The following is a 13,594-nucleotide window of genomic DNA, read 5'->3' as shown; positions in this document are numbered from 1 at the left end:
CCCACTTCTTTATCAATTTCTTTGGCAGCCAGCACCGGTGATTACTGGCGAATCCTGAACCCTGGAGAGTACAGAGTTACTGCCCGCGCAGAAGGCTACACCCAGGGCACCAAGACATGCAGTGTTGGCTATGATATCGGGGCAACCCACTGCAACTTTGTCTTGGCACGTTCCAACTGGAAGAGAATCAAAGAGATCATTGCAATGAAAGGAAATGGCCGTTTACAGCTGGCACCCCCAGGTGGGCGACGTCTAACACCTGCTGCACGTCAGCGTTTGCAGCAACGCCGGCGACTCTGGCAGAACAGACGAGCAAATCTCACTACTACGCTGCCTCCTACTACCACCCCTTTTGTCTCTACAACCACCTTACCTCCTCCCACTGAGACCCCAAGCACAAAGCCCCCAACCACAATGCCCCCACGCAGACTGGCACCCCCAACCCCTACAGAGTCACTTTGGGATACAGAGACTGAGATTTACACAGAAATCTTTACAGAGGTGGAGACAGAGATTTGGGAGGACGTCAGCACGCCAGCTGCCCCATTTACCACAGCAGAGACTTACACCGTGAACTTTGGGGATTTCTGAGTGGCCAAACCAACATAAAACATGCTTAGGAGGAACGTGAGGACAGATACAAAATCATTACCATAATGAGGTCCACTCCACAGTTATGCACTGATTTGTGTAGAGCTAGATTGCAGGGGCAGAAGTCCTGATGTCTGCACATTAATAGCCCCCCCATGTAGTGCTGTTCAACTGAAGCTACAAGAAACTGTTTCATATGAAGAATCTATGCGGAATTCTTAATTCCAAAACTCATTAGAAACTGCCATCTCGCTGCCAGCATTATAGCTACAATAATATCTGGGCCTGAATGAAGCTGTCAGACATGTAACAGGTACACTTTTATAGCACACTGCCTTAAAATCAGAATATCCAGATTCTTGCATCTTTTTTATATGACGCAGCTAAATCTAAAACTAATGAGATGTCTAGAACATAGAGATCAGAATTCCTGTGAATAAAATAAGGGATATTCATTTTCTTATTACTTGTGTCAGTCTAATGGATATACACTCGATTAATGGGCAGATACATGTAATACGCACAAAAAGAACATTCCTTTCCTACTGTGCCCTGTACGCTTTGAACTGGTCTACTCACAGCCAAACTGAACCCATACTTCCCCGATACAGCCATATCCACCACTAATAACAATGTTTCTATAAATACCCATTATTAATGCCCACTGAATGAGTGCAGCAGTTTGCATAAATAATTGGACACACAAGAGCAGAAAGAGAGAATGTTTTATTCCCTCAGAGTCATTTCATTAAAAAAATATATCTATAAGGAAACATCATAAGGGTGTGTATTCCACATTACTTTCTTAGTAAAAAAAAAATGGATATGTAGAGTGTAACACAGTGAACCTTAGTGCTCAGAAACTTACAAGTGCTCCACTTATTGGCATTCCATAGCTTAAACATAGACAGCAGATCAATCACACAATTCCTCATCTGCACTGAAACCAGAGAAGCTGACTGGCTGGCACTGAAGTGTACGCAAATTCACCAGACAGGCAGTCTGCGTGCTGCAGAATTCTGGGACTGTGAGCAGCAGAACGCGCTGACCTTCTTTACCTGGGGAGTATAATTGATGCACAATGACAAGTATTAGAGAATGTGGCCAGTGAGCTGTAAAAGAGCTGGCAATAAGAGGAGAGAAAGAAAGGAAAGGCAAAGTTCTGAGATTTCTGTAGACAAGGCACAAGTAAAATTCAAAAACACAGAGAGAGAGAGTTGAGGTCCACATCTAATCTCACAAATATGCTATATAATATTAGTCATTCTGCTAAAAAAAGAGGCCTTAAAGGAACAGTAACACCAAAAAATGAAAGTGTATAAAAGTAACTAAAATATAATGTGCTGCTGCCCTGCACTGGTAAAAGTTGTGTGTTTGCTTCAGAAAGTCTACTATAATTTATATAAATAAGCTGCTGTGTAGCCATGGGGGCAGCCATTCAAAGGAGAAAAGGCACAGGCACATAGCAGATAACAGATAAACACTATTGTATTCTACAGAACTTATCTGTTATCTGCTATGTAACCTTTGCCTTTTCTCCTTTTTTCCAGCTTGAATGGCTGCCCCCGTGGCTACACAGCAGCTTATTATATAAATTATAGTAGTGTTACTGTAGCAAACACACCAGTTTTACCAGTGCAGAGCAACAGTGCATTATATTTTTATTACTTTAAAGGAGACATATCCTATAAAAAATAATGTACCAATGAATTATACTCCTCTAGATATAGAAGGATTGTGCTTTAAAAAGTTGTGTTTCTGACTGATTTATTGAGAAATTCGCCCAAAACCCCACTAGCCCCGCCCATCTGTTCCACTTCCTGCTGGCTGAATTCTCTGGATGAGCTGGGGAGCCGGCGGCCCTCCGTACCCTGCACTGTAGGATAGGAACCAATCAGCAGCTAGGCTGACCTGATAGGGAACTGAAGCCTGTCTTTGCTTGTGTGAGCGCAGGGCTGTGATTGGCTCACCCCCTCCTACTGTGCTTCTGGCAGGGACCGTTAGGACACGCACACTCTCCATTTCACACTGGACAGAGAAGTGATAGGATCTATAGGGAGCTCCAATAAAGGGGCCATTGTTACAGATAGGGTTAATTTTTAGCCCAAAGGGAAACCAGCACCGTATATTATTCATAATTGCCTACAAAATAAGCGTTTTTCCCCATTTATCCAATATGTCTCCTTTAAAGGTCTTTCATTTTTTAGTGTTACTGTTCCTTTAAGGAAACACTTGCACCCATCCCTCTCACCTGTGACCTCTTTGCAACTGAACTTGGGGGCACTTCCGCAAAAATACACGTGAGGGCAGTTTTGCAAGATGAACGGATCAGACTTGTAGAAGGGATAGCAGCCTGCACAGAGAATGGTTGAGGTGGACGTCAGTACAACAATAACATAGCCCAACTACACAATAACATAGCCCAACTACATTAACTTTAATTGCTAGATTGTCACAAATGATCCAAAGCAATTGCTACCCAGAGACCATATCATATGGTTATAGAGATCCGCCCTTAAAAACACTTACCAAGTGTGTCAGGGGCAGTGGGGCACAAGTGTCCAACCTGCAGTGTCCACTCTAATATATCCAGATAATCCTGCATGCTGCTGTACTTATAGATGTCACTGATATTCTGACCAGATGTCCCCAGGAACCTACAGAAACAAATTTATTTCTCAATGAAAGGTGACCACATAGTGGTTTTCTGCATAAAAACGGTAGTACTGCAAGGCCCAGTACCTGACACCATCAATCTCTGCCTCATACGGGTTTGTCACAAGCTGAAGAGTGGAGTATACAGCAGACTGTGGGAACATACACCGGTGCAAGGGCTGCTGGGGCAGGATGTAGTTTGTAGGGTCAAACGCACCAGGCATCACATCCACAGACACTGAGCCCTGGGGAATAAATGTGGGTTACAAAACACTCTGCAGTTACAGCACTTTATATAACAGATACAGGGTATAACAGGTACAGCAAAACTGCTTGGAGTCCCAGGAGTAAAGAGGAGCCTGGTGGAAGCTCTGTCAGCTAACCATTCAGCACTTTCTATTAAGTGATGGAAAAGGGTCCATCCTAAGATCACTGGGATGAACCATTAGGGGATAACTAGTGTATGTAGTTCCGATTTCTTAAACTGACCATACAAGCCCAACCTTTAGTCAGGTAACTGGACTAATTTTGACCATATTGCCCAACTGTCTTGCATCTTGGGAGTTGTATTGTATTTTATTATTAAAAAATAAAAAAAAAAAGTGTTCCCGATTCAACCCCCAATAAGGCAGCCTTTTTGTGGACTGTAATATATAACCAACAAAAATTCTTTATACCTAAATCCTACCCTTCTAAACCCAAGTGGAATTAATATGAAGAAATGACAGGGTGTTCCAAGCTTGGATTCTACTTACGCTCAGCTGAAGGAGGATCTCATCCAACATCTTCACAGCTTCCACACTGGCAGCCTGAGTTTTCTTGCTGAGATACTTGGCCTGGAGAGCACACCAAGGGTTATAGACGACAAGCACTACATTATCCCACCTCACATTAACTAGGGTATCGATCATGTATCATCTTTGTGGTCTCCGGGTTTCATTGTATGTTGCAAATAGCACCACCAGGCACCAGCAGTGAGGAGAGCATTTATCCCCACCAGGCACTATTTTTTTAGGTTTTAAAATGTATTTCCTTAAATACTGTGGCACACTTATAGGCGAAATTCCCTATCAGATTCTGTTCTGTTTGGGGCAGTCTGTGCCCAGACATCTCAAACGGTCTAGGCCTAACATACACAAATATTATTATACGATTATTGGTACCTGTGTGGTGGCCTGCCAATACCAACTGATATACATGCACTATGGATATCAGTCAGTTAGGGAATTGGGAAGGTTAGAAAATTTCATCTGTTGATGCACCATTTTAGATATAGTACATCTTCCAATGTGCATAGTACATTGAAAGATGAGGAACTGAGGAGATGCTTAAGATTCTCTTTGCAGGAAATTGGTTTTGTGAGAGAACTGCCTGTGCACAACAATGTTTAGGGTCTCATATATACCTTTATAGAAAGTGCCTCTACCAACATTCCAACAAACTCCAATATTCCAGTACCTTATTGAGAGAATCCTTGCCCTGTGTGTTCTGACTCAGTAGGTTCCCAGCCAAGATAACACGGGATATCCGAGCCGCACAACCTTGATCTTCCTCTGCACCAGCCTGGCCAGTGACTAGGTCCAGTAACAACTGCAGTCCCATCAGGCTGTCCCCGCTGCCCCCACCTAAGCCAAGGCCAGAGGTCAGCAGCACAAACCTGTGACACACAAATCATAAAAAAATTGCTTTAGGTTTAAGCTGTAAGGCAGAACATGATAAAGGGCAGAAAGGGTTGAAGCTTGGTGAATATCATCTTTTTGTTGTACTGCAGTATTGCCAGGCCAGGACTTGGAGTCAAAATAGGCCCTGACATTTCAACTACACAGAGGCCCAAACAGCCCCCACCAGCCCAATAAATAGTGACTGTCTGTGGCATCTTACAGCAGCCCCTTGGCATTTGCCTGAACCCACAGATTGCCAGTCTGGGCCTGGGTTTGCCTACTTTTTTTATTTTGTGCACCAAAAGCCCCCCACCCATACAGTATGTCAGCACAAACCAGGAAAAGTCTGCTAAGATGCACGTATTGGATTTCCATGCATTAGTCCAGTGATCCCCAACCAGTGGCTCGGGGGCAACATGTTGCTCCCCAACCCCTTGGATGTTGCTCTCAGTGCCCCCAAACCAGGTAGTTTTTTTTTTTGAATTCCTGACTTGGTGGAAAGTTTTGGTTGAATAAAACAAGATTTACTGCCAAATAAAGCCCCCTGTAAGCTGATAGTGTGCATTGAGGCCCCTAATAGCCAATCTTAGCCCTTATTTGGCACCTCCATTAACTTTTATGATGCTTGTGTTACTCTCCAAGTCTTTTTACATTTGACTGTGGCTCACGAGGTTGGGGTCCCCTGCGTTAGCGTATTGACAATCAAATCAAATGAAATCTGGCTAGATAAGCATTGTGAATAAAACATGGCTCACCAATTACAGTAACCCGGTGATAGACTTCACTTACTCCCTAGTGAGATTTCATTTTCTGTTCTAAGCAACCAACAGAGATGTCCTCAAGAAAGTTGGCTTAATCGCTAATAGCAGGCTTTCAGCTCAGCAGCTCTGTTTGAAGATCAGAGTGTCAACAACACTCTATGCACCTTCCGAACAGACAGTTAACTCCAGGGTTGCTGACTCTCTGAATTTCAGAGACAACTTTTGAGCGAAAGCAGTTTGAAGCTGTTAATTTCTTAGAAACCACTAAAAATAAAGAATAATAATGTAAGCCCCACTCAGGATCACTGAGAATCAATTCACTTCTGGGGTTTAGATCCCATTTAAGGGGATTCACCCCATACAATCAATCACTAATAACAGAAAATTACTTTGCCACTGAACTTCATTTTCGATGTTTATGGATTATTTCTTTTACTATTTAATATTATCTAAAGTTTTGCACTTGAATAATTTGGTTGCTAAGTTTGCAGAGTTTAGCAAAAAGGTATTTTGCAAGAAAGAAGGATGAAATGACAAGGGCCTGAATACTAAGATATGCAATAAATGTAATCTCAAAATCTAGCTTTGCAGTCAGTTCTGGTAGCCCATGATGTCTGGTACTTGATATATATAGGGTTATGTAATAAAAGTCACAAAAGTTGGTTCTGGAACAGTAACCCATATCAGCCAATCAGGTAGCATTTACTAGTCACCTGTTTAAAAGCAAACATCTCATTGGTTGCTACTGGTTACTGCTACTGGGCAAACTTAGTGCCTTGTATTACATGGGGGTTAGAGCGTTTGCTTTCATGACCCATGGCAGGTAAATAGTTAAGACAAAAAAAAAAAAAAAAGCCCTGGTACAAATGCTTTGTTTTTCTGTGCTGCTTGACTGAACCTAAAACCAGATGTTCTCTAAAAAGTCCCCTCTGTTTATTGTTTCACGAAATCAGGCAGAAATTCAACACTTTGAAGAGGCTTCCAAGCCATGTGTTTATTTTTTGGGAAACATTCAGTAAAATGACTCCCAATTATGCGCATCCGATGTGGGGTTCTTGTTTAGGAATGGGCGCAATTCTGAAGACAACAGGATGTTTCCCATTACCTGTAACAATTCCCTATTGTAGCTCCTTATGGCCCATACAGATTACTGTCTGATCTATTTATACATACACAGATCCACCAGAACGATTACTTATCTCACTAATAATCTTGTTACTCTTCACTAAATAAGATGTTATTAATGTTATACTGATGGCTACTAAAGGAATAGGTAAACCTCCTAAAATGTGTAAGTCAGATTAATTTTAGTGCTTTAGCACAGAATTTTTTGTTGTTGGCTAAAATACAGTATGAAGTGGTTTCTGCAACCTTATCTTACGTTTATCTGCAACAGACAGAGGTTCCTATGGAATCTCTAGCCTGTCACCAGAGCTGGGCCAAAGAGCTTTAGCAATGAAGGGTATCTGGACACCCTGCCCAGTTCTACAATACCATTACCCCTGTCTGGAATGGTTACTGGTGGGCACAGACTAGGTGACACATTAAGGGTGAGGACAGACAAGGAGCTGGTCTAGTAACGAGCTGCTCCAAACAGGGTTCCTGTTTACATACCCCCTCCAACAAACATCTCATAGCAACCAGATATATGCTTTAATTATGTGAGTTGTAAAAGACCAGTAAATTATATTTGCTTTTTCTCTACTGTCAGAAAAATACTGGAGGATGAAATAATAATATGGCCAGCTATGTCCCCGTGAGTGCAGTAATGGGCATAAAACACCCTCGTGATCACTGAATAACTTTATATCAATTCATTTTTGGGGTTTAGATCCCATTTAAGGGGATTATCACCATACAATTAATTTCTTATAAGAGAAAATGACTCACTCAACTTTCTGTAGCTCTAGTTTTGCACTTAAATAATCTAAATTTGCTGACACTGCACACATGGTGGATTTCCCTCAAAAATGAATGTGTTTGCACATTGGGCTGATTTCTGCTAGAAAATACAAAGTCACAGGCAGATGCTGCATATATAGGTCATATTAATGTTCTTCACTGGCAGTGAGAATACATGCCATTATCCTAGGAGAGAGAACACTCCTGAAATTTCCAGTTGCCTTTAATTTATGGAAGTGCCTAACAACTTTCATTCTTCTACTCTAACTGGACAGAGGCACAGAGAAAGGTGAAATATAAACTTGTACTGTAACAGATACAGTACAAGAAGAATGCCAGAAGAGACTGAGCTCAGCACGTGTACAGGCTGGATACAGAAACACATGTTGTGCACAGTTCTAAGTGCTTTCCAGTAAAAAGAACATATTGTTTCCAGCAAACAGCATCATGTGGTGATGGCACAGCAGTATGAAGAAAAATATTTAGGATTACTGTGCACGGACCTTGTTTTAGTCACCCCAAAAATGCAACACAGACTTGTTCATTCAGGGGCTCACCTGTCCTCACTTAGCCTGGGGAGTGGAGATTGTGCAGGAAGAGAAGTCAGACAAAAATCTTCCACCATGAACTTTCCAGCATCCCCCTCTGAACCAAGAACTGCCAGGACTGCACCTAGAGGAGTAGCACAGCAGACATAAGAAAATGGCTAGGTAGACAAAGAACAAAAGGAAGACAACCTGACCACATCTGATGTAAATCTGTGTCATTATTCTACATCCCCACCAATAACTGCCTAGTGCCTCCATGTTCAAATAAGCCCTGAAACATACCTGTAGCCAAACAGGTGAGCTCTGTTCACCATATGATTGGACTATACCATATTTCCCAAATCCAGTGCCAACATTATAAAGCCAACTTAGTGCAGCCAAGAAGCCAGACAATTAAGTCCAACAGTAATGCTGCTTGAATTAACCCCCGCCTAATTGCATCTATATAAAGGTTTCCAAACTGTGGGGCTGCCCCAAAAAGATGATTCTATAGCATGGAAATGATTCCATTTGTGCACATAGGCTTGTTACTGGCTAGAGAGGGAAGGGCACAGTTGATGGACGGCAATGGGGAACTTAAACACAAAAAGTCTGAAAAGCTCTGCACTCAAGCTGGCCATGAATGACAGTAAGAGACTAAGTGACTTGTCCAGCCTCACAAGGAGTTGGCACTAGGATTTGAACATTTTTTTAATATCCAGTGTCAGAGGCAAATAATTTATGTTAATTAATCACGCAGGAGTGAATCTGCTTTTAAGTTCCAACAAGTAACACTGCGCTTTCCCTTCTGTGTTTGTAGTGCCGCACACTCACCAGTCACGAGCTGTTGCACATCTGTAGCCCCCTCCAGCTTGATTCTCTGCAGCTCATCCTCCAATATTAACTCGTCAGAATCACTGATATATTTGTGCCTTGCAGGCTGGGGCAGAAGGTTGTGCTGGAAACGTTTATAGGAAATAAAATACATGAATTAATCAGCCTTTCGCTCTTGTATACTTTACTTCTGTGAAATGTTTCTATGAATGATCATTTGAGCCCAACCTCCATTATAATTATTATTGGCCTTCACTGTGGGTAAATGATCATTCATATGAATGTCTATGCCCTGAGAGATTTAAAATACACTAAGGCCAAATCTGCCCCCCACAGGCCCATTGAAAAGTGCCAGCCTATGGCATCTTATGTAAGACGTTCAGGCATCACCCATTATATTTGAAATATGTCAAATTTGTCTGATACTGTGTGGGCTTGCACAGTGTATGGCCACCTTCACTAAATATACTGACCCTTTTCCTATCATAACATTAACTTAAAGGGGCAGTTCACCTTAGAATATACTTGTAGTATTACCAAGACAGCAGGAAAAAAGCATTCATTCTGAGTGGCAGATAGCATTGGGGCCTATAAAACTGAAGCCTTGCATTCTACTTTTCTGATTGACAGTGTCACGGACACCAATAACAGCATTTTTAGTTGCAGGCTATGAAGAAGCAGAGTGGGTAATGAATCAAAAACATATAAAAATGTGGAGCAACTCTGAATAGTTCCATCTATAACATTTTAAAAGTTAAAATGAAGGTGATCCACCTCTAAGTTAAAACAATAAGGATACGCTTGCAAAAATCTGTTCCCACGACAGCCCTTTGGCTTTGGAGGAAATGTCTAAGTGAAATTAGGCTTCTAAAGTTCAAATACTTCTTCAATGCTGCCCCCTACTGTTCACTTCAGCAAAATGAGGATTGAATGACTATATATATTTAGAATATATACATGAATATTAGCACAGCTTTAACACTCACTTCTTCACTTATCTCCCGCAGGATTGAGGGTTGGAGTTCCATGGATTTAAACAGGGTTCCCACCACGCAACACTTCTCTTCCCCCTGCAGCTCACACAGCTTTCGCACAGCTACATCATCACCTGAGTGGATTACATGAAATACTTAGAAATATTAACATAAAAACAAATTATGCACTGCAAAACTTAAAGTTGGCCAAAGGCATAAACCACCTACTGAAATCAATTATGGAACATTTATTCACTTAAAACGTTGATAAAGCAGGGTTCTGGCCACTTACATGTCAGGCATATCACCCGTAGATATAAGAAGTGCCTCATATAATCTCTTTGTGATATGGACCTAAACAAGGAACTTGTGTCATATACCTTGCCAGTAAACTCACAGATATGCATCCTGCACCGCAGCTGCCCATACATACTCTTCTATAAGAAATTCACCAAACAAAAAAAAGTTTTCTTGGTTTGATACCACAGCAGCGAACCATATTGAGATAATTAGATTCTACCTCTTGAACAGTCCTGGCACTTAAATGGGTACTGGTAATTCACCTTTAACTTTTAGTATGTCCAATTTAGTCTGCTCAATTCTAAGCAACTTTTCAACTGGTCTTCATCATTTATATATAGTTTTTTTTAATTATTTGCTTTCTTCTTCTGTTTGCAATTTTCAAATAGGGGTTACTGACCCCAACATTTAAAAAGCTATGCTCTGTGAGGCTACAGTTTTATGGTTATGTTTTCTCACTTATTTTTCAATTCAAGTCCTCTCCTATTAATATACCAGATTACTGTTCAAATCACTACCTGGTTGCTAAAGTAATTTGGACCCCAACAACGAGATAGCTGCTGAACCAAAACAGAAATAATTTAAAAACTACAACTAATAAGAAAATGAAGACCAATTGCAAATACTCTCTACATCATACTAAAAGTTAACTCAAAGGTGGACAACCCCCTTTAAGGGGCTTAAACCTCTATGCTTTTCCCTTCAATTTATTTCTGTATCTTATCCGCCCACTTAGACTGTCAGCTCTACGGGGTAGAGACCTCCTTACTACGGTGTCTTTCAGAACATGGCTCTTAATCTCTGTACATTTGTACTTATTTATGACTATGGTTGTTATTCATTGTTATGCTTGACCTCCCTGTGTGTATTTTTCTACTCTGTAATTGCTGTGTATTTATGAAGCATGAAGTAAGACATACATACATCCAACAAACCGTTCCCTTAGACTGATGATTGGATCATATCAGGAGCCAGTGCAGGACAATCCAAGAAGCACTGCACCCAAAGCCTGATGCAATCCTCGTCATCAAGATTTTCTTCTTTTTGGATCAATAACCAGTTGAATCTACTCATATACAGATCATGGTTTTGGCTTAGGGTGAAGACACACAGAGCTACTAGTAGCAGCTACTTTTTCACGGCTACTAAATGCCAAAAAATACCCTGCCATAGACAATACTGAGAATTGCCTCAGCTAAAAGACATGTTGAGACAGTTATCAGTAAATGATCAGCACTGTCTATTTTAGTAGTCACTACAAGTAGCAGCTACTAGTAGCTCCATGTGTCTTCACCCTTACAGGCTGTTGACTTAAAAAGTCAGTAGGCAGTATCAGCCTGTGTATCACTTAAGGGTGAAGACACATGGAGCTACTTAGCTACTTTTTCAAGGCTACTAAACTCTAGAAAATAACCTGCCATAGACAATACTGAGAATTGCCTCTGCTAAAATACACATAGAGACAATTATCAGTAAATGATCAACATTGTCTATTTTAGTAGCCGTGACAAGTACTAGTAGCTCCGTGTGTCTTCACCCTAATGGACGAATGAAACCCAAATTCATTGCAGGTGCTGAATTGTTAAAAGAAAGGTTAACCCCCAGTAAATTTGAGTTCCATTGTCCTTTAAAGCAAGTCACTGCCATGAAATTTTCAAAAGAGAATTAGCTGAACATTGCTCCACTGTGTTGTCCCATCACCTGACCATTCTAACCAATCAGGAATGGAAGGCTGTGGTCCTTGGATTAAAACATCTGTTAGTGAGTGACAGGTCACTGGCTAGATGTAAATAAAAGACCACACTTCCTTCAGGTTCCCGATGATGTGGTTTGACACAGTACTTTCCAATGACCAAAGGATCAGCCCACATGGGAACAAGCGGTGTATGGCCAGCTGAACAATTGCTCACAGGAAGAAAATAGCTGTTTTTTCACATGTGCTGCTTGAATATACACATTCGCCAGGTTTATTTTCTAAACCCAAGAGACTTACCCCATAGCTGCTTTGCTCTCTTTATTAAAAGCGGGCGCATTTGTTCCAGGCGAGTGGCATAAATGTGCGCATACTGACGGGTAAAGGTGCGTTCGCCCAATCGGAATACACTCGAGCAGTTAGCATACTGTGTGTTAGACACTCGTGTAAACGTGGCCTGGACCTCAGAAGGGGCTGTAAGAAGGCCGGGGCCCTGAGAAATTGCTAGATCTGTAAACATTACTTTAACCTGGGTAAAAAGCAGAGGAAATAGGATTAGGATAAAATAAATAAATGGAGTTATGTAAAAAAAAAAAGGCACTAATTTTGTCCAGGCACAGTAACCCATAGCAAATAATTCACTCTATCATTTAAAATGTTATTCTTGAACCAACAAATGTATTTTTAGCTGTAATATTGGTGTGTAGGCACCATCTCAGTGCATTGTGCCTGAGTCTGAGCTTTCAGAAGGAGCCAGCGCTACACATTAGAACTGCTTTCAGCTAACCTATTGTTTCTCCTACTCCCATGTAACTGGAGGAGTCCCAAGCCGGACTTGGGATTTCTTACTAATGAGTGCTATTCTGATACCTACTGGGAGCTGCTATCTTGCTCCCTTCCCATCGTTCTGCTGATCAGCTGTAGGGAAGGGTGGGCAGGGATATCACTACAACTTGCAGCGCAGCAGTAAAGTGTGACTGAAGTTTATCAGAGCACAGGTCACATGGCTGTGGCACCCCGGGAAATGAAGAATATGGCTAGCCCCATGTGAAATTTCAAAATTAAATATAAAAAAAAATCTGTTTGGATTACAATGCAGGATTCTGCCAGGGAAGCTCTATTAATTATGCTTTTTTTAAAAAAAAAAAAAACATGTTTTCCCATGACAGTATTCCTTTAAAATGAAACATCTTATGGGTTGCTATGGGCAAACTTAGTACCTTCTACTAGTTTTGTAGCGCTGTCAACCAACCGCAAATCATGAGGGAGATAATGATCCACTCCAGGTCTCTTTAAAAGTTATTTCAAGTTATCAATTACTGTGAAGAGAAATACAGGGCTAAAAATAACAGGACTGGATCATTAATCTCTCTCATGACATGGGGTAGGTTGACAGCTCTGGTTTAGTTTTCAGACCCCCCCCCACACACAGGCCAATGAAAAGCTGGCGACCCCAGACTGAGTGGGCCGCTTGGCTGTCAGTGTATGAGGGCCCCCAATAGATATCTAGCACGTTGCTGCTGAGAATGAATCAAGAGTTCCATTTTCTGGACTTTCTGTTAAAGAACGGTCAGATATGTGTGATATTAACGGCAAGCTTCCTATAAACCAATACAACTTACTCTCCCCCCGGATCGCTGTTTAAAGTTTCCACCTCCTCAGCTCCCGCCAGTGCGCTCTCCCAGAGATTCCCCCA

The 13,594-nt window shown here is 41.5% G+C and overlaps 2 protein-coding genes across 2 annotated transcripts in view; one reads left to right on the top strand and one right to left on the bottom strand.

Annotated features, from left to right (window-relative positions):
- aebp1 (AE binding protein 1) overlaps positions 1-1,054 on the top strand; it is a 41,959-nt gene extending 40,905 nt beyond the window's left edge. Inside the window, exon 22 of the mRNA XM_031899290.1 lies at positions 29-1,054. Coding sequence (XP_031755150.1) covers positions 29-591 — 563 coding nt within the window. The 3' untranslated portion in view covers positions 592-1,054. The remainder of the gene's footprint in view (positions 1-28) is intronic.
- A 248-nt stretch (positions 1,055-1,302) lies between these two features.
- Positions 1,303-13,585, bottom strand: pold2 (polymerase (DNA directed), delta 2, accessory subunit). Its single transcript, NM_001005794.1, is given in 11 exon segments — positions 1,303-1,649; positions 2,843-2,944; positions 3,121-3,248; positions 3,334-3,491; positions 4,002-4,082; positions 4,705-4,903; positions 8,128-8,242; positions 8,932-9,055; positions 9,918-10,039; positions 12,199-12,427; positions 13,521-13,585. Coding segments are annotated over 10 exon segments (1,392 nt in total). The 5' UTR covers positions 12,419-12,427; positions 13,521-13,585; the 3' UTR covers positions 1,303-1,506.
- Positions 13,586-13,594: the final 9 nt, after the last annotated feature.

Source organism: Xenopus tropicalis, chromosome 3 (genome assembly GCF_000004195.4).
Source record: "Xenopus tropicalis strain Nigerian chromosome 3, UCB_Xtro_10.0, whole genome shotgun sequence".
Classification (NCBI taxonomy): Eukaryota; Metazoa; Chordata; class Amphibia; order Anura; family Pipidae; genus Xenopus; species Xenopus tropicalis.
Note: the sequence above shows the minus strand (reverse complement) of the source record. Positions and strands in the feature narration are given on the sequence as shown.